Here is a 21,597-nt window from a genome sequence, read left to right as displayed (position 1 = left end):
AACTACTTGCTTCCTATTGCTATCCAAATAAACACTCTTACCTGATCATATTCTGAAGCACCAGGGTAAAGAGGCCATCCCAGGAACAGCTCTGCTATCACACAGCCCAATGACCACATATCAATAGCTTCACAAAATGGTAAGCCAAGAATAATTTCAGGGGCTCTAGCAAAAACAAAAATAGCAGATTAAAAAAGATACACACTATTTTGGAAATTGTGCTGTTACTATTCGTTTTAGTATTAGTAAAGGTATACTGATTTAATGACACTAAATACAATCTTGGGTATAAAATCTGTAATTTGAAACTTGGCCCTAGATATGGTTCTTGAATTTCAGAAAAGTACTACCCATGTATAAACTACAAACTGCATAATAATCCCTATAGAGTTCAGGAAGCATTACATAATCAAACACATTAATATTTCTGCAACAAAACATATGAGCAATCACACTAAGCCAGACAAATACCTTTAACAGCCTTACATTGATTCAAGTCAGGTCTTGCTAATAATAGCTTACACCAAACTTAGAAAAAGATTTAGTTTTGAAAGCTTTCTGAATTTTGAAAATTTAGCACTTTTTATCCTTAGCACCTTTTCAATTACAGAAAAATCAATTAAGTGGCCTGACCAATAAATACTCTTTGTGACAGATATGCCTTCTGTAGAAATAATGGTGGTTCATACCCTAGTTCCATTACTTGAAAGCTGTAGGCAATTAGTTTCTCTGTATGTCATGTTCCTCATTCATAAAATGGAGATGAGTACCTACTACATAGGGCTGTGGTAAGGTTTAAATAAATAAGTAAACAAGAAGATGATAATGCTGAAGATGTTGTTGCTCAAATACTAAAGCTCTTGATCAGTGTCTAGCACACAGTAAGCACTATGAAACTGTTAGATAAAATAATGACTATTATTATTACATCATCATTTTTAAAAGACTGAACCCTCTGTGTGCTTTCAGAAATATTCATTTTGATTAACACTCTAGTGAGAAACCCAACCCTAGGGAACCTTAAAGAGAAGACTACAGTAATATCATAAACTTAGAGCTTTACACACACACACACATATATATATATATATATATGTGTGTGAATACATCCAAGGCAAAGTCCCACTTACAGAGAAGGAAACAGACACAAATAGATTAAGAAATCTACCCCAAATCATATAATTAATTAATGGCAGACCTAGAATTTGAATTCTAGTAGTCTAGCTCTGAAGTTGAGTAAATTGTACTATTACTCTCTCTAAGTAAACAAAAGTTAAATACATACCCTGACATGAAAAGCCAACTCACTGAAAAAGACCCTGATGCCGGGAAATATTGAAGGCAAAAGGGAAAGACGGAGGCAAAGGATGAGAGGTTAGATATCATCACCAACTCAATGGACATGAATTTGAGAAAACTCTGAGAGATAGTGAAGGACAGGGAAGCCTGGCATGCTACAGTCCTCGGGGTCACAAAGAGTCAGACATGACTTAGCGACTGAGCAATAACAACAAATACATACCCATCTATATACATCTATTTGGCATTGTGGTATACATGGTGTTTTCCAAACTGTGACAAATAGATAAATGGATTCAAGAGGGGGATAATATTAATAAACGACACATATGTAGGGCCAAGTGTGTACCATGCACTGTTGTAGGTTCTTTATAAATATGGGGTTTACTTAATCCTATTTACAACAATCTTATCAAAGTATTATCACTGTTGAGCCCTCAATTACATGATGCACATTTTTCACATTTTAACATCTCTAAAATTGAGACACTTGCAAATGACAGTGTATTTTAGTTTAATAGTAATGTTTTTACTTTCTTATTAGTAACATAAATAATATTTCATCTCATAATCAATGGCACTTTGCCTCTACATTAAAAGTATCATTTCTATTTTAAAGATAAAGAAACTGGACACGGACAGGTTAAGGAGCTCAAGGCTGGCCACCAGGCAGTCTGGGTCCAAGAACTGAGCTCTTAAAACACTTTATTATCTCCAAATAATTTCCTTTCCTTCTATTAAGTACCAGAATTTGAATCCGTAAGGACACTCCAGATCCAGATCCTTCATTTAACAGGAGCTAAATGGAAAAGCAGATCTCTCCATTAGGACCCATCTCATAGCTGTCTCCTTGCAAGTGTCCCAAATTTTTACTTTCAAGCAGTATGTGTTTATTGTTGCTCTGTGTGTATGTGGAAGAAGGGGGAGGGGGACAAATATTGAGTGAGGAGGGTATAAAGACATTTCTTTTAATAAGAATATTACTTTCCTAGAGTAATTTTCTAAACAGCCCCTAGAAAACAGGGTAAATTAGAGGACTCCAACAGCGTAAGCTCCCGGCCTGCTGGGACTTACACTATGTGACCAGAAAGGGCAGAACCACTAATACCATCAGGTTTTGTTCCATTTGATGTGCCCTGTGTCTTTTTTAGCCAAAGAAAACAACTTTCAAAAGTGACATTCCTGTTGCAGGAGGCTAGAGCCCCACATTACTGATGGAATTTCAGAGTTCAATTAAATACAACCATGTGTCATATTTGAGAGCATTAATAAACTAGAGGGTAAGAGTACCCTGAAACATAAAAGCCTTTCTAAAATTAAAAAAGAACAAAATTTTTACTTTCACTGAGCAGACTCATTAATTTCTAAGTTCATGACAGTGCCAAAAATAGCTGGCAGGGAGAATGCAAATGGCTTTGTGCCAAAATAAAAACTGGGCTTAGAACATTCCTAAACATCAACTGAAGAGCAGCAGATTGATTTTGCCATTCCCACTATACCAGGAAGACATTTCAAAATCTGAAAGGTAGGTCACAGGGAGGGGCCAGGCCACCCAATAACTTACTTTTTTTGAAAGATAGCCAGAACATGTGATAACTGTTAGGCTTCAAAGGCTTAAAATTTCAGGGAAATTAAGAAAAATGCTAATCCCATCCCCCAAACTCCATAAAACAAAAACCCCTGAAGATTGGCTGGAATCAGTTTTTCCATTTGGTCTTGCTCTGCTTCTAAGTAACAAAAGCAGCTAAGGATTTTGAGCTAAAGCTCACTCAAAACAGTTAACTCTGCCACTTCTACTATACAAAATGGTAAGAATCAAAAGAAAAAATACGAAAGCAGTAAAAATAAAATAAGGCTGCTCAATCTACTGAGGACTTTTCACTACCATTACAGACTCAACATGTTAGACTTATGTAAACTCTAGGAAGCAAAAAGACTGAAGCTATATACTTTTTTTTTTTGAAAATCATTTACAGCAGGTTTACCTCTAAAGACAGAATGGTTTAAACTTTGAATTCAGATCAAAATTCTCTGTAATATTCTAATTACGATAACATCTCTCCCCTTGGCCTCTATTATTTCTCAATCCCTCAATATAAACTAGACACTGAAATTCTGGTTCTACCTCATCTATATAATAAGTTACTCACTCTTCTAGGTTCTTATCAGCTCTGACATTCTAACAACTAGGCAGTAAAAAAGATTACACACAGGAAAAAGAAAAACAAACTAGCAGCCTTGAGTAGAAAAATGGCATTAATTGTACTTTGGACATAGTGACTCTCTTCTTTGAAGATACATTCCGTACTTAAAGAACAAATACTAAACAAGATTTCCCAACTCCTGTAAATTGAAAAATTCCACCTAAATCATAAAGCTCTGTTTCACTGGAACCCAGAGCAAGCTGAAGTTGGGATAACTTAAGAACACAAATCATTCTCTGCTCATTTTCAGGAACACTCTTGTTTCATCCCACCCATCTCAGAGGCATCAAACCAAATAGATGTTATATAAAGTCTAACTTCCTGCATCTGTAGCTTAGGTGTAACTGTGGTTTCAGTGTCAAACGAAATTGCATTGCTTTTTGTCTAGGATAAACTAACGATTATACACTGGAAGTGAGAAATAGATTTAAGGGACTATATCTGATAGACAGAGTGCCTGATGAACTATAGATGGAGGTTCGTGACATTGACCAGGAGACAGGGTACAACCCATCCCCAAGAAAAAGAAATACGAAAAAGCAAAATGCCTGTCTGAGGAGGCCTTACAAATAGCTGTGAAAAGAAGAGAAGCAAAAAGCAAAGGAGAAAAAGAAAGATATACCCATTTGAATGCAGAGTTCCAAAGAATAGCAAGGAGAGATAAGAAAGCCTTCCTCAGTGATCAATGCAAAGAAATAGAGGAAAACAATAAAATGGGAAAGACTAGAGATCTCTTCTAGAATTTAGAGATACCAAGGGAACATTTCATGCAAAGATGGGCTCAATAAAGGACAGAAATGGTCTGGACCTAACAGAAGCAGAAGATATTAAGAAGAGGTGGCAAGAATACACAAGAGAACTGTACAGAAAAGATCTTCACGATCAAGATAATCACTATAGTATGATCACTCACCTAGAGCCAGACATCCTGGAATGTGAAGTCAAGTGGGCCTTAGAAAGCATCACTACGAATAAAGCTAGTGGAGGTGATGGAATTCCAGCTGAGCTATTTCAAATTCTAAAAGATGATTGTGAATGTGCTGCACTCAATATGAGAGCAAATTTAGAAAACTCAGCAGTGGCCATGGGACTGGAAAAGGTCAGTTTCCAATCCAATCCCAAAGAAAGGCAACGCCAAAGAATGCTCAAACTACCACACAATTGCACGCATCTCACACAGCAGTAAAGTAATGCTCAAAATTCTCCAAGTCAGGCTTCAGCAATATGTGAACCGTGAACTTCCAGAGGTTCAAGTTGGTTTTAGAAAAGGCAGAGGAACCAGAGATCAAATTGCCAACATCTGCTGGATCACTGAAAATGCAAGAGAGTTCCAGAAAAACATCTATTTGACTATGCCAAAGCCTTTGACTATGTGGATCGCAATAAACTGTGGGAAATTCTGAAAGAGATGGGAATCCCAGACCACCTGACCTGCCTCTTGAGAAACCTGTATGCAGGTCAGGGAGCAACAGTTAGAACTGGACATGGAACAACAGACTGGTTCCAAATAGGAAAAGGAGTACATCAAGGCTGTATATTGTCACCTTGCTTATTTAACTGCTATGCAGAGTACATCATGAGAAACGCTGGGCTAGAAGAAGCACACGCTGGAATCAAGATTGCTGGGAGAAATAGCAATAACCTCAGATATGCAGATGACACCATCCTTACAGCTGAAAGTGAAGAGGAACTAAAAAGTCTCTTGATGAAAGTAAAAGAGAAGAGTGAAAAAGTTGGCTTAAAGCTCAATATTCAGGAAACTAAGATCATGGCATCCGATCCCATCACTTCATGGGAAATAGATGGAGAAACAGTGGAAACATTGACAGACTTTATTTTGGGGAGCTCCAAAATCACTGCAAATGGTGACTGCAGCCATGAAATTAAAAGACCCTGACTCCTTGGAAGGAAAGTTATGACCAACCTAGACAGCATATTAAAAAGCAGAGACATTACTTTGCCAATAAATGTCCATCTAGTCAAGACTATGGTTTTTCCTTTGGTCATGTATGGATGTGAGAATTGGACTTATAGAAAGCTGAGCGCCAAAGAATTGATGCTTTTGAACTGTGGTGTTGGAGAAGACTCTTGAGAGTCCCTTGGACTGCAAGGAGATCCAACCAGTCCATCCTAAGGGAAATCAGTCCTGAATATTCATCATTGTAAGGACTGATGTTGAAGCTGAAACTCCAATACTTTGGCCACCTGATGCAAAGAGCTGACTCATTTGAAAAGACCCTGATGCTGGGAAAGATTGAAGGTGGGAGGAGAAGGGGACAACAGAGGATGAAATGGCTGGATGGCATCACCGACTCAATGGGCATGAATTTGAGTAAACTCCGGCAGGTGGTGATGGACAGGGAGGCCTGTAGTGCTGCAGTCCATGGGGTCACAAAGAGTCAGACACGACTGAGCTGAACTGAACTGAAACTGAAAATATGCTTTCCTTATCTAGACCTTGTCCTTCCATACATAATAAAGTGATCTCAGCTCTAAATAAAGGCCAGCTGGCCTGTTCAAAATGGAAAAGCATTGAGCTGTAAGTATGGCAAACCTTTGTGTCTAAAACCCAAGCCCCAAAGACAGCAACTTTTCTTGGAATTAATCTACATTTACACTTACAGTGGGTTAGGAAATAAAGTATTTTCATCCAGCCACACCTATGGCCAACAGAAACAGCACAGTGGCAAAAACTTATGTCAACTGATAGTATTCTGGCATGTTATCAGCGAGATGAAGCAATGTAAACTAAAAGGGAGGCCAGGGGAAGGCTGGCTCTGGAGCCAGAATGCTCCACTAGTCAAAAGGATTACAGAGAATTTTTCTGAAAAGACAAGAGGGTAAGGATTTAATGGACTCTAATAAAGCAACAATGCAACATGAAGAGAACCACTGTGGATAAAATTAATGATAAAAAAGGAATGCCTGAGCTGCTACTCCCCTTGCCTTAGGCCCACCATCAAGTATTACTGCGATACAGCTTTATAAAACTATAAAAAGAAAAGATAAAAATAGACAAGGGTGGACTGGAAGACAATGTTGTTGAGATATTGGTACTATACAAGATGATTTGCAGATTCAGTGTGATCCCTATCAAACACCAAGGAGTTTTTTTCAGAAACAGAAAAATCCATCCTAAAATTCATACAGAATTTCAGCAGACTCCAAATAGCCAAAACAACCTTGAAAGAAAATAAAACCAGAGGTCTCACACTTTCTGATTTCAAAACAAAGCTACAAGCAGTCAAAAAAGCATGGTACTGGCATAAGGACAGACATTTAGAACAATGGAAAAGAACAGACAGCCCAGAAACAAACCCTCATACTTATGGGCAAAGGATTCTGACAAGAGTGTCAGGACCATTCAATGGAGAAAGGATAGTCTTTTTAGCAAATGGTGCTGGAAAAACTGAATAATCAACATGAAGAAGAATAAAACTGGACCCATACTTCATAGCATACAAAAATTAACCCAAAATGGATCAAAACCCTAACTATAAGAGCTAACGCTATTCAAAGAAAACACAGGGGAAAAGCTTCATGACATTGACTTGGCAATCATTGCTTGGATATGATACCAAAAGTATAAAGCAACAGCAACAAAAAAGACAAAATTCATCAAAATTTAAAACTTTTGTGCAAATGACACTATCAAAAGGGTGGAAAAGAAACCCCACTGAATGGGAGAAAATGTCTGCAAATCATGTATCTGACCAGGCATTAATACCTACAGTATATAAAGAACTTTTACAACTCAACAACAACAAAAAAAGACAATCCAATTCAAAAATGGACAAAGAACTTGTCCAAAGAAGATGGCCCCAAAGCACATGAAATGATGTTCATCATCATTAATTATTAGGGAAATGCAAATCAAAAACTATGAGATATCATTTCACATACATAAGGATGGCTATTATCCAAAAAAAAAAGAGGTAGAGAGAAAGAAAATAACAACTGTTGGTATGTGGAAAAATTGGAATCTCCCTGCACGGCTGGTGGGAATAAAAAATCATGCAGTGGCTGAGGAAAAGTTTGGTGGCTCCTCAGCAGGTTAAGTCATTACCATCTGAACCAGCAACTCTAATTCTAGTTTTATACCCCCCAAAATGCAAAAACTGGGACTCAAACACTTGAACGTCAATGTTCATTACACCATTATTCACAATAGCCAAAAATGTAGAAACAATCCAAGTGTTCATCAACAGAGGAAAGATAAATAAAATGTGGTATAGACATGCAATGAAATATTCAGTCCTGAAAAGGAATGAAATTCTAATACATGCTACAGAATTTCAGAGATTAACCTTGAAGACATTATGCTAAGTGAAGTCAGTCAGACCCAAAGGACAAATACTTTATGATTCCACTTATCTGCAATATCTAGAACAGACAAATTCACAGAGACATAAAATCAAACAGAGGTAACTGGGGTGGCTGGTGTAGGAGAATAGAGTAGTTACTGCCTAATGGTGACAGAGATTCTGTTTTGAATGATAAAAAAAATTTGGAAGGATTTCCCTGATTGTCCAGCGGTTAAGAATCTGCCTGCCAATGCAGGGGACATAGGTTCCATCCCTGGTGGGGGACCTAAGATTCCGTGTGTGTGCCTGTGTGTGTGCGAGCGCGAGCTTAGTTGCTCAGTCACGTCTGACTCTTTGTGACCCCACTGACTGTAGCCTGTCAGGCTCCTCTGTCCATGCGATTCTCCAGGCAAGAATACTGGAGTGGGTTGCCATTCCCTTCTCCAGAGGATCTTCCCAACCTAAGGATCAAAGCCAGGCCTCCTGCACTGCAGGCGGATTCGTTATCGTCAGAGTGCAGTGCAGATCACTTGCACCTGGGGCAACTAAGCCCAGGTGCCACAGCTAACGAACCCGCACACCGCAACCAGAGAAAAGCCCGAGCAACAGTGAAGAGCCCGCCTGCCGCTGAAGATCCAGCAGAGCCAGAAAACAAAATTCAGAAGCGGACAGCGGGGAAGGCTACAGGGCATTGTGAAGGCACTGCATGACGCTGAATGGCACGTGTTAAAAAGCTAAGCACCACAATTAGAAAACAAAAAATAGATAGGTGGCATATTTTCTGAATTCCTGCACAGGTTAAAATATCCTTGTATTTTTTTCCCTTGTAATATAAAATTCTTAGTTCAGAATTTCTATTCCCTCAAAATGTATTAGCCAAACATAAAACTTGACAAAATTTATTTTGGGGATCTTTATTACTGTTTCACTTCCTGATTGGGTGTGTGTACAATCTGTGTTTAACACATGACCATCAAAATAAATATCAGATTCCCTAAAATTAATAACTAGACAGATAGATGAGGTACTGAGAAATAAAAGTTCATATAAAGATTTTCTCCTTTCTTCCAGTAATGCGCCTTGACTATAGTATAGACAAAATTCTATATTTTAGCATTTAAGTTCTGTTCCAATAATTACTATGTATTGAAAAGGTAGCTTTATTAGAAGTATCAATATGGAAATATAAATCACTGAAGTATAAGGTGCTTGGGTCAAGGCCATTTTAGGATAACCAAATGAGTTCATATGCAAGTAAGTTCAAAGACCTATGGAGAATATTAAAACAAGAAAAGATCTTAGCAATCATCTAATCCAATTCTATTACGCAAGAGAGAAAACGTAAAATAATAAAATGATGCTACAGTTAAAACTTGGAATTACTCCAAGGCATCTCACCTGCCAAGACTGGAACCTAGAAAAAATAGCAGCATATGCCCAAATTCATCACAAGTAAATATCTTATATATTTAAAGATACTTTAAAATGGGAAGATTATGTATAAAGGTAGCAAGAAGGAATCAGATGCTAGAATAATTCAACTAGGAACAAATTTCAGAATCAGACTGAATTAATTTTTCTAGAGTTAAAATTTCAGAAATAAAATAACGTTACATACAGGAATGCCACATACAGGGAATAAACTGAAATATATTACCCTATTCTGTGCTGAAATCTGTAAATAATTCATTGTTATATGTAGCCCTTTGTAGTACATGCTAAATATAAAGACAGATCTCTAGTTTGAGACACGTTTTTTAGCATTTGCCACTTGCCTGTAGTAACGTGACTGTAAGTAGGTTGAGCACACAGCTTTGGAAACGTGACTAGCAGAACCAAAGTCAATGACCTTCACTCGGTAGGGCTGGCGCACTGGATCAACCAGCATTATGTTTTCAGGCTTAAGGTCAGCATGAATTAGACCAAGGCTCTTGAGCTTCATCAGGGCAGTGGCCACCTGCTGCAAGATTGGCCTGATGTACTTGAGTGGCAGTGGACTAAACTTGTTCTGCTTTAGAAAATCATATAAGTTCTGTTCCAGCATCTCGAACACAAGGCAGGTATGATTCTTATGCTGAAAGCACTCATAAGAACGGACAAAATTATACTCATCAGCATTTTCACTGCTTAGGCGAGAAAGAATGCTCACTTCAATCTGTCCCTGTCTGGCATAGGAGGGGTGGTTCTTCAAGATTTTAATAGCCACAATTTCCTTGGTGCTCCGCTTCCAGCACTTAGCCACCTGTCCAAATGTTCCCCGGCCTAGGAACTCCAAGACTTCATAGCTGTTTGTCATAGAGCAAAGGATCTCATGCTGGACCAGCTGGTAATCCCCTTCTCCGCTGGAACTGCTACTCTTTGTGGTGACAGTGGTGGTCGTGGCAGCAGCACCCACCACAGTCCTGTTTTGCAGCATGAGAGGGGGATGTTCTTCTATGATTTGCACGCTACCGTTGCTGTCAACTTCCTCACTTTTTCTTTTCAATCCACATTTTTGATATGGCTCAAGCAAAGAAACGTTGCTTCTGTGAGTCAGGGTCTGGCTGCTTTGGAAGGTTGACGTAGCAGCACTGGCCGAGCTATCAGCAGCTGTTACAACAATATGCTCCACTGCAGGAGCTGGGAGGAGGAGGCCCTGGTCGTAAGCAGGGATGTTGAAATTTGCTACCTGGTGAGAGGAGTTGGCTTGCCCTTGTGTGGCTGGGAGGGTTTTGCTGTGGGTATAATATTTGTCGTTGCTGCTCTGTCCAGAAACATCCCAGCCAGAGGGCTCTATTTTCAGCTTCTTCGCACTGCAGAAGGCACTCGACGACACTGATGGGGGGGAAAACACCTGCAGCTGTGATGCCATACCTACATTGAGAAAGAGGAAGAGGAATTAAGCCCTTAATTTTATACAACTCCTCACTTAGTACAGTAGGAAATTTTCAGTTCAAAAAACCCACAAGTAAATGTGTATCTGGCTGACGTTTTATTTTATACATTTTCCAAAACTTGTTGCCCATTAAAGAAGGATAAACTTTTTGGTCTAATTACACATCCTGAATCACTCTTTGAGACTCAGCAATAATAGGACAGATTGTTAAAGTGTATGAACATCTATGATGGTTTATAAAATAAAAACAACATCAATAATAATGCCTTAGATGACTGGTCATCTACTATGCACCAAGAGGCAGTCTAAGCACTTCAAACACATTAACTTAATTCTCACCACAACCTTTTTAAAAAGATACTATCCTTACTTCCACTCTAGAGATGAGGAAACTAAGGCAGAGAGTTGTTAAAATAACTTGCCCCAAATAAGAGAGCCAAGTGGCAGGACTAGAATTCAAACCCAAGTTCTTTGGCCTCAGAGTTTATTCCACAGCTCTGTCTTCATTGGAGAAGGCAATAGCACCCCACTCCAGTACTCTTGCCTGGAAAATTCCATGGACGGAGGAGCTTGGTGGGCTGCAGTCCATGGGGCCGCTAAGAGTCAGACACGACTGAGCGACTTCACTTTCACTTTTCACTTTCCTGCATTGGAGAAGGAAATGGCAACCCACTCCAGTGTTCTTGCCTGGAGAATCCCAGGGACGGGGGAGCCTGGTGGGCTGCTGTCTATGGGGTCGCACAGAGCTGGACATGAATGAATCGACTTAGCAGCAGCAGCAGCAGCAGCAGCACTGTCTTCATTCCTGTCCTAATTAGCTTTTTAATCAATTATTTAAATTTAGACATAGATTGTATATAATATTATAACTATACAATTCATAGATGAATCAAATTTGGGCAGGATACTCAATATTGCTAAGTAACAGGTCCAAAAGGATCACCAAGAACAGAAACCATAAAGTAAACCTAGCTGATGACATTTAATACAAATACAGACTTCCTACTTAGGTCTGAAATCTGGCTAGCACAAAACACAAGGTTACAAGGTTAAGCAGGAGCATATATGAAAAACACACCTTTGTTAGCAGGAGAAACTCTATGTAATAATGTTCCTCTCTCCTCAAAAGTGAATTCAATCTTAAACTATGTTCACAGAAAAAGTAGTGTCCAGAACATGGCAGACAATACTCTGTCCACTGCACTGTAAAAGGACCACCGATAAACTGACCAGAAGAAAGGAATCAGGATGAGGTGAAACCTAGAGAGGATCTTCTGAAGAACCTTGGGGAAATCATCCTTAGAAAAATATGGGGAAAGGTAACAAGAATTGCCCACTTATATACAGACACCTCGAGCTCAATAAGCCCAAAGACTAATTACAAATTTGGACCAATACGGACTTTAGACTAAAGTCCAAACTTGGCACTGTGGTAAAGAATCTGCCTGCTAATGCTGGAGACGTGAGATGTGGGTTCCACCCCTGGGTCAGGAAGATCCCCTGGAGGAGGGCATGGCAACCCATTCTAGTATTCTTGCCTGGAAAATTCCATGGACAGAAGAGCCTGGCAGACTGCAGTCCGTAAGGCTGCAAAGAGTCAGACACAACTGAGCACAAATGTCCAGAGAGTTGACTGAGCACACAAGCCATTTCATATTTATCTTCTCCCTTCCCAACTATATAACCCTGAGATGTCTCAGGGCTCATACTATCCTCCTCTTGTTTCCCTCTTTTTACTACTTTCCAACAGTATTCATCTGTTTCTCCATTTGTAAATTTTCTCTAACCCAGACTCCTCTCTGCAGCTCCAAATCCTTATTTCACACTTCAATCTGGATCCCTTAGAGACATCTCAATTCAACATGCCCCAAATTCAACTTTTTAAGACTCCCAAACCCAGTTGTTCACCTCAACTGAGAGACACTACCACACATCCAATATCTCAAGCAGAAAATCTAGGTGGCAATGAGTCTCTGTTTCTTAATCTACAAAATGGTGACAGCAATACCTACATTTTGGGGCTCTTCTGAGAATTAAATGATTTAATACAGAGGACAGGCTTAGTGTCTAGAACTCATTTAATATTATTATCCTGACTCATTCCCCTCCCTTACTACCTTCCCTTGGGCTTCCCTCGTGGCTCAAACGGTAAAGCGTCTGCCTACACTTCGGGAGACCCGGGTTTGAGCCCTGGGTCGGGAAGATCCTCTGGAGAAGGAAATGGCAACCCACTCCAGTACTCTTGCCTGGAAAAATCCCATGGAGGAGCCCGGTCAGCTATAGTCCATGGGGTCGCAAAGAGTCGGACACGACTGAGCAACTTCACTACACTACACTACCTTCCCTTAATCCCCGTGTCTAATCTTATAACCAAATCTCATCACTCCACCTTCTAAGTGAAGCTGTCTTACAAAATCTCCTCACTTCAATTCCTCCACCACTCCAGCCATGCTGCCCTTTTTGCAGTTTTGGGGAGGCCCTCTAGTATGCTGGGAGAATTTGTTAGGAAAACTGTTTCCTTCCTCTCACAAACTCTGTCACCACTGCATTCCCAACAGCATGCTGTTCCTACCTTATAACATTAAATTATTTATTTATAATGTTATATTCCCAGGTACGGTAAAAGTTCCATGAGCGCTGGGACCGTATCTGTCTTGCGTCACCAGAACGTGCCACACATGCTGGCGATATACAGACACTCAGTATCTGCTGGGTGATTTGACCGCTGCCAGCCAACCTCATTTCTAGTCCCTACTGCTTGTGCTAAACTCCAGGATACTCAAATGCTTGTTTTGGCTTTTTGACATCCCTCTTTTAGCTGTGCTGTCCTTGCGATAATGGGGGAAGTCTCCCCTCTAGTAGAGACTGTAGCTTTATTAGTCATAAGAGAATAAACACACATACCTAGAAAGGAAGGAAACATGGCAAAGGGATGTTACAGAACATAAAGAAGCAATGTGTGTTTTTCTTTGTGCCTGGATGTAGCTAAAAACCATCTGCACTGGACCAAAGAGCTGAAATGAAGAACCCTCAACCTTCAATTTCTAAAATGCTGTCTGGATTTACTTTGAACAGGGTTTCCATAATTTATAAGAACCTTGAAGAGAAAAAAAAGTGTAAATTAAAAGAACATTATTGCAATTTAACTCCTAGGTTACAAATTCACAAATCATCTTGTTCCACCTATATCACTGACATAATACCAAACTATAATAAAACAAAAACTGAAATCAAGTAGTGCCTTTACAAAATTTACCTATTAATATATGAAAAAATAACATCATAAAATCAAACATTTTTGAAATTGGTTTCCATCATATATTTGCTAAATCTTTTAGCACAACCTTCTTATACCTGAAAGTGAAAAAGTGAAAGTGAAGTCCCTCAGTTGTATCTGACTCTTGGCAACCCCATGGACTGTACCCTATCAGGCTCCTCTGTCCATGGGATTTTCCAGGCAAGGGTACTGGAGTGGGTTGCCATTTCCTTCTCCAGGGGATCTTCCCCCAACCAGGGATTGAACCCAGGTCTCCCACATTGCAGGCAGACGCTTTACCAACTGAGCCACCAGGGAAGCTTCTACCTAAGCGTATCATAAAACTATCTGAATACAAAATTTGCAGTTTGTAGCTATGTTAGGAATATGGAGGTTTAAAGTAATAACACTGAAAAGAATTCATGAAATATAACAACAAATGTTTAAAGTATGCTCCTAATTAGACACTTCGTAAAAATATTCTATTTACCAGAGCAACGTAATGACAACTTGTCACCCAATGAACTAAATAACAGATACTGATGGCTTCAAATTCACACTGAGCATTGCAAAAAGTACAAGTTCTAAGAAACTGTTCTGAAAGTTTAAGTATATAAATGAATATAATTCTTATCCAGTAAGACAAATTTAAGTCCACCCATAGGGAAATAACAACCCACAATTTCAGTGGACTTCCCCCTCCCCCCACCCCCTAGCAAGGGTATGTGATACTGCAGTCAACAGTTTGCCACCAGAACTCTTATAGTGTGGGTGACATTCATCCTGACCTCAACTAGCACTATGTGGGGGGGGGGGGAAAATCAAAACTGCCTAGAAAAATCTACACTCTTAACTTACATTACCATTTGAAACTCAGCTAAAAACAGCCATCCCTAGACACAAAATACTATGTCTCACAAAATTTGTTTTGTCAAATGGGGAGACACTTTTCTTCCTAGGCTGAGACTTCCCAAACAAAACTATGCAACAGAATTAACATCTGTGAAATATTTACTATGTATCACACTCTGTTGAGCATATTACACATATTTTCAATTCACATGAGAACTGCTCCCAATAAATTAAAAGCTAACTTCCTGAAAATGTTGCACCTCTTGACTCTAGCAGTAAACAAGTCTTTGCATTTCAAACCTGATTTTCCAAGGATTTAGCTATCTAAATATAATGACAAACTTGCCCACTGAATTAATCCCAAACCAGAACCAGTAGCCAAAAGGCTACTGGTACGTGTATGTATTACTAAAAAGAGAACTGAGTCTTGCTAGGATCCAAGGCCGGAGAAGGCAATGGCACCCCAGTCCAGTACTCTTGCCTGGAAAATCCCATACATGGAGAAGCCTGGTGGGCTGCAGTCCATGGGGTCACTACGAGTCGGACACGACTGAGCGACTTCACTTTCACTTTACGCTTTCACACACTGGAGAAGGAAATGGTAACCCACACTCCAGTGTTCTGGCCTGGAGAATCCCAGGGACGGGGGAGCCTGGTGGGCTGCCGTCTATGGGGTCACACAGAGTCGGACACGACTGAAGCAACTTAGCAGCACAGCAGGATCCAAGGCTATCAAAAACAGTCAAGTTAAGAGCTTCCCCACTCCCTCCCATGAGCACATCTATTTGACAATATTAACGGGGTGCCCCACCTTAGCGGCAGGATTCCCTGGTAGCTCAGTGGTACAGAATCGCCTGCCAGTGCAGGAGAAACAAGTTCATTCCCTGGGTGGGGAAGATCCCCTGGAGAAGGAAATGGCAACCCACTCCAGTATTCTTGCCTGGAAAATCCCACAGACAGAGGAGCCTGGCGGGCTACAGACCATGCATGGGTCACAGAAGTGCTGGACATGACTTAGCAACTAAGCAACAACCACTACCATCCTATGGGCACTACAGGTAGATAAGCAAAAAGTGAAACTGTTAGTTGCTCAGTTGTGTCAGACTTTGCGACTCCATCTTCTATAGCCTGCCAGGCTCCTCTATCCATGGAATTCTCCAAGCAAGGATTCTCAAGTGGGTTGCCATTTCTTTCTCCAGGGGTCTTCCCGACCCAGGGATCGAACCCCAGTCTCCTGCATTGCTGGCAGATTCTTTACCCACTGAGCTACCAGGAAAGCCCACAGGTAGATAATCTTACCATAAAGAATTCAGATATTATAATTATGAATGAAACTGCTGGGTATGACAATCAAAGTTACCACTGGTCAGTGTTTTGCCTTAGTCTTCAGTAACTTCCTTCTTCTCCCTGAGACACCAATAATAAATTCCCAATGCTTTTACTTGGTGTCACCTTTGTCTTTTTGATACAATTTAACAATTGGTTAACTAAATAACTATAAAATCAGTACTATATACTGATTTCTTCCTCTAGAACTTGTCCTCAGCTGCCATGCACACAGATGTACATATTCTCCAGTACACTGATATAGAAAGAGTATTCAGTGGGTAAATAAGAATACACATTCTGTAAAAAAAGGTAAGACTGGGAAGAAAACTCTTCCATTGGAACACCAAATATCTCTCACTCCACCCCTACGGTACAATCCTGTACTGCTTACTTCAACTGCCTAACCTGTCTCCCCAAATGGTAGTCTTTGGCCTTCTTTTTAAGCTCCCTTCTCCAATTCATTCTTCACCTTACAATCAAAGTTTTTACACATGCATATCTATCTCCCACTTAAAATTTTAGAATAAAGTCCAAAATCTCTCATTTGGATTGTCAGGCTTTGTAAGCTCTGGACCCTGACTATTTTGTAGCCTCATTTCACCAACTTTCCTGCAGCACTTCCTTTTCCAGTAGTTCTAAATATCTCTGGGTCTAAACTTGACTTCTCCTGCCTCAGTTCATTCACACATAACATTGTCTCTCTAAATTTCATTCTACCCTTTTAGTTAGCCTTCTTTTAACTACCATTTATCCTTTCAGCCTCTACTTAAAGCTCATGTTTTCAGTGTGGCACAAGACTGTTGGTCTGGATTATAGTTTAGTCTCTCCTCCATCCCATGCACAAAGCCAGACTCCATTTACCAGTCCCTCTCTCCAATACAAAGTGATACATGAGCCTTTAGCATTCTCTTCCTTTTCCACCAAGAGGAACCCACGAAGACCCAGTTTCTGCCAGGAGACAACACTCGAGGGAGGGCAGAGCAGCAAGATGCAAAGAGCACGGGTACCTGAATGATCATATAGAACAGAGTCCCCTGACCATCAAAAAGTAGCAGAAGAAGGACCCAAAAAGGAAAACAAGGGCCAGAACACATACTGACTTGTGGGCCACTCTGGATTTTTATTCTAAGTATGACTATTTGAAATTATTTATTTAAAAGTTAACGTCTAAAAAAAAAAGTTGACTTCCCTTCTGAACTGCAAGTTCTAAGAGGGCAATTGTCAATAGCAGAGTATCATCTTCCTTTGTATCACCAGCATCAATCATAATGGATGGAATACAGCATGTGTCAAATGTTTGATAGAATGAATGACTATAAAGAGACCATGTCATTTCTCCATATATAAAGGGATCTCAGAAGTCATTCTCACTAAATTACAGAAATACACGTGATAAAAATTACAGCCTCTTGTCTATAAGAGAATACTTTTCTAAGTATAGTAATATAGAAGAAAAAAATAACCTTGAAGCCCTGAGGACACTATTTGAATCAAAGTTCCCCACCCCCTTTCCTGTAGCACTTCCTTCATATGGAACCATGTGAAAGGAGCCAGTTCCCCAACCAGTATGCAAAAACAGGGTGTGGAATAGTGGTGTTAGCTGACAAAGTAGTAACTCTACAATTCTATGTAATTTCCAGCCATTTAAACCAATTTTGGAATATTTTGGTAAACTGGCTGAGGTGCTTTCCTTCTAGGGAAGAAATTTTTTTCCTAAATTTCAATAGCTCTCTTAGATTTATTTGGAATGACAAACCTAAAGCAACAGAACAAAAGAAAAGTAGGCTTTTCTGGTGTTTGGTAAAATGGTACTATCCTAGTATGTGCACAGGACAGTCTATAATATCTATAAAGTTAACAGTAAAGAAAACTATACCTCAGTTTCTATCATAAGAAAAACGGCAAATTAACAAAGCATAGACCAATATGAAACACGAACACTAAGAGAGGACCTTTAGCCAGAAAGGGCCTAAGGAAAATAGGACTCAAGTAAGGTAACCACAGTCTGACAGATGGAAGGCAGATGAAGGTCTTACAGATGAAAGAGCTAACTTGAGAAAGTATTCCAGGGGATATGGAAAAATGAAAAGCTGTTTAGAGTATTTGACTGGAGAAGACACTGGCAAAAAAAAAGTACAGGGATTCTTGCAGCTAAAATAGAGCTTAAAAGACCCTTTCTAAAACGCCCTAGAGAAAAAGTAGACCCAAGAAAGCCACACAAGTTTTACCCAGAGCTAATTAACAGTAATGCTGTCAAAAAATTCAGGTTTTCTGATTCTTTTTCATTAAGTATGGTGGGAAAGCATTGTCCCAGGCATCCTTAAAGAAGCCAAAAGAAATGCACCCAAGTTTCCCTGTCTCCAAAGAACTTAAAATGTTGCTTAGTTAGTGTGACACATAAAAAAGAAAAATATAAAAACAGGATGTAAAAATTTTTTTAAGTGTCAAATTATGCTTTACAAAAATACATAAGGTATTTAGGGAGCTGGGAGATTGGAAACAAAAAATAAAAACAAAAAAGGAACCAAAAAGCAAATCAATGACTGTTGAAGTGGTACTTGAAAGAAAAATTATTTTGATGACTTCTGTTCAGAATGGCATTAAATTTAAGGGAAGACACTGGGGAGGAATTAACTGTAACTTTAAAAATTATGGATTGCTTTATACAGTCATGAAAATAAAAGGGCCAATCAGGAAGTTCATGTTTGCAAAATTACCTCAAATTACAGAAGAACCAGTTACAATATATAACTAACAAGTTGCACAAGTTCCAAGTGTAAGAAGTTCATAAGGCAGGTTTGGCTCACTGATTTCTACCAACAGAACCAATGACTAAGCTGTGCTTATGAAAACCAAACCACAGAAAAAAAGAATTCTATTTTCCAGAGAATTGTGGATGTTGAGATTATCTTTTTTTTTTTTTCCCCTCCTGTTAGTAGAAAGTTCTGGTTTGGTTTTCAATCTCAAGTTACCAATCAACTTGTTCTGCAATCCATAAAACTACAGTGTCCAGATAGAATAAAGATATCGCCAGCGAAAGTCTTATTATTAACCAGAGTCAGTATATTTACAAGATCTCATTCACCATTTTACTGGTAAAATGCTTTACTAGCCTGACTGCCTCCAGTTGCAACCACAAGTACCTTACCAAAATATTCTTCAAGCCAGGGAACAGTGTCTTAAAGTCAATGATATCCTTCTTCACACCATCATACCCGTTCTACAACACAGAACCCCGAGATTATTACATGCATCTCCAAAATCACCAGCTGCATTAACAACAACTATATAAAATGACCTGTTAGTATATTTTTTAGATGTTTTACAGAAAGCTTTAGACCTACATATGAAAAAGAGCTGGTAATGATTTGCATTCTCTATAATCTTAAAAAAAACTACACTACAGACCAGGAATCAAAAATAGCTTTACACAAACAAGAGCAAAATTGTAGGTTTTGCTGAGGGCATCAGCCACTTAATTTAACCCCATTTCATCAGGAGCAGGAAGCCATGCTGCTGTTTTCATCAGTTACTAGGAAACAAATAAGATAAAGGAAGGATTGGGCAGAAGAGTCTATAGCTGAAATTAATAATTTGATACAGTGACTGAAAATTCCCAAAGGAAAAAAGCACCTAGAGCTGCCTCAAAAAAGAGAATCTGCAACATAATCAATGGTTTAATTGGAGAAAAGACACACTCGAGCTTGGGGCTGTTTTTTCCCCCCTTCTCTAGCCCCTCCTCCCTTCCCCCACCTAAACAGGAAAGAAAGCGCGCCCAGCGTAAACACAGGCCAAACCTCACGGTTTGTCACCACAACAAACTGGAGGTTAGACCAGTGCTCTTGGAGACTGAGTCCCAGGTCTCGGTTGCTAGGCACAAAAACGGCCTCTTTCCCACAGACCTGTGAACACCGGGGCGGGGGTGGGGGTGGGGGACTGGGGCGCGGAGGCTCACCCAAGAGTTTTGGTGGTTTCCTCCCACCCCACCCCCGAGACTTTTTTTTTTTTAACGAAAGCTTTGGCAAAGTGGCGACAAACAGCAAAAGTTTCCCTTTGAGCCAGACTTCTAGATCTACCTAACACAGATATACATTTAGGTTGGCCGGTCCCACGGAGTCTCCACCATCATCACGATTTACCAAGCTAACGATTAAAGAACACAAGCGGAGAGGATAGGAGGGCTTCCACACCCACCCCACCGCCGCCGTCCGTTCCAGACACCGCTTCCTTGTCCCCAGCAGCACAGATAGCCCCAAACCAAGGCGCTAAGCAGAGCTGTGAAATTCACACGCGCAAGCCATACAGTGGGAACCGGCCACGACACCCGAGGAAAAACCGGCCGGGTGAGGAGACGCCAGGCGGCCCCCTGTCATCTGAGGACAACACGCCCAGGAGAGAAGTGGCAGGACGCAGGAGGAGTTGCCCCGAAAAGAAGCCCACAGCCTCCCCACTTTCTTGGGAACGCCATCCCCTCCGCGGCCGGGCCGCAGGGCTTGGCGCCGGGTCCCGGGTGGGGGCTGCCGAGGGAGGCGCCCCCCGCAAGGCCGGGCGCCCCGGAGAGCCCGCGGCCAGCCTGGCCCCGCCTCGGGGACCCGATAGGAGATCGCTCCCCGCCGAGGCCCCTGCCCGCCCGCTCTCCCGCCTCGACTCACCGCCGGTGTGTCTTCTGGTTCTCAGCCGCGAGCTGGGGCTGCCGTGAGGAGGCGGCGGAGGAGACGAGATCCGGGGCCCCGCCGCCGGGTCATCATACCCCCTGCGCGAGCCGGCCCGGGCCCCGGCCCCCGCCCCCCGGAGCCGTCCCCGCGCCCGTCCCGCGAGGGGAGCCTTCTCAGCCTCCCGCCCGCTCCACCGCCCGGCCCCTCTCCGCCGCCGCCGCCGCCTCAGACCCGCGCGCTCCCTCCTCGGCCTCCCGCTGCTGTCCGGGGCCACCGCCGGGCCCCTAGCTCCGCAGCCGCGGTTGTCGCCAGACCCGACAAGCTGAGCGCCGAGCGTCCGCCCTCATCCGGCCCGCCCCGCCTCACGGGAACTAGTCCCGGGTCCCGCGCCATGACACCTACTGAGGCGGAAGTCCGGGAGAGCGGGAGGATTACGACGACCTCATATTACGGGTGGGAGTGGAAGTGGGAGTGAGTGGACCTCCGTGGGGAGCCAGCGTGGATCGAGTGCTGGGGCCATCTCCCCGCCCCCTCCGCACGGCCAACACCGAGGTGACTTAAAGGTGCCTAGTGTCGGTGTGAGGTCCAGGTTTAAAATGTCATCCCCGCTAGTGTGACATCACCACCGCCTAGTGTGACACCTCCAGAGATTGAGCAGCGCGCGGGGAGACAGCTGGGGAGGAATGACCCAAGTTTAGGCTTTAATGTTTCCTCGCTATCTAGAGACGTTCTAGCTGCTTGGCAGAGGTGTACGGGATCTGTGAGCCTCCACGCCCATTAGGGCCCCCTCAGGGGGCTCTTCCATTCCCTCCTAGGGAAGCTG

At 41.5% G+C, this 21,597-nt stretch overlaps 1 protein-coding gene across 4 annotated transcripts in view; it reads right to left on the bottom strand.

Moving 5' to 3' along the window:
* Positions 1–21,075, bottom strand: part of HIPK1 (homeodomain interacting protein kinase 1) — a 56,005-nt gene extending 34,930 nt beyond the window's left edge. For all 4 annotated transcript variants that reach the window (XM_069600995.1, XM_069601007.1, XM_069601002.1 and 1 more), the window contains exons 1-3: positions 20,772–21,075; positions 9,583–10,660; positions 42–165 (exon numbers count right to left, since the gene is read on the bottom strand). In XM_069600995.1, coding sequence (XP_069457096.1) covers positions 42–165; positions 9,583–10,658 — 1,200 coding nt within the window. In that variant the 5' untranslated portion in view covers positions 10,659–10,660; positions 20,772–21,075. The remainder of the gene's footprint in view (positions 1–41; positions 166–9,582; positions 10,661–20,771) is intronic.
* Positions 21,076–21,597: the final 522 nt, after the last annotated feature.

Source organism: Ovis canadensis, chromosome 1, assembly GCF_042477335.2.
Source record: "Ovis canadensis isolate MfBH-ARS-UI-01 breed Bighorn chromosome 1, ARS-UI_OviCan_v2, whole genome shotgun sequence".
Lineage (NCBI taxonomy): Eukaryota > Metazoa > Chordata > Mammalia > Artiodactyla > Bovidae > Ovis > Ovis canadensis.
Note: the sequence above shows the minus strand (reverse complement) of the source record. Positions and strands in the feature narration are given on the sequence as shown.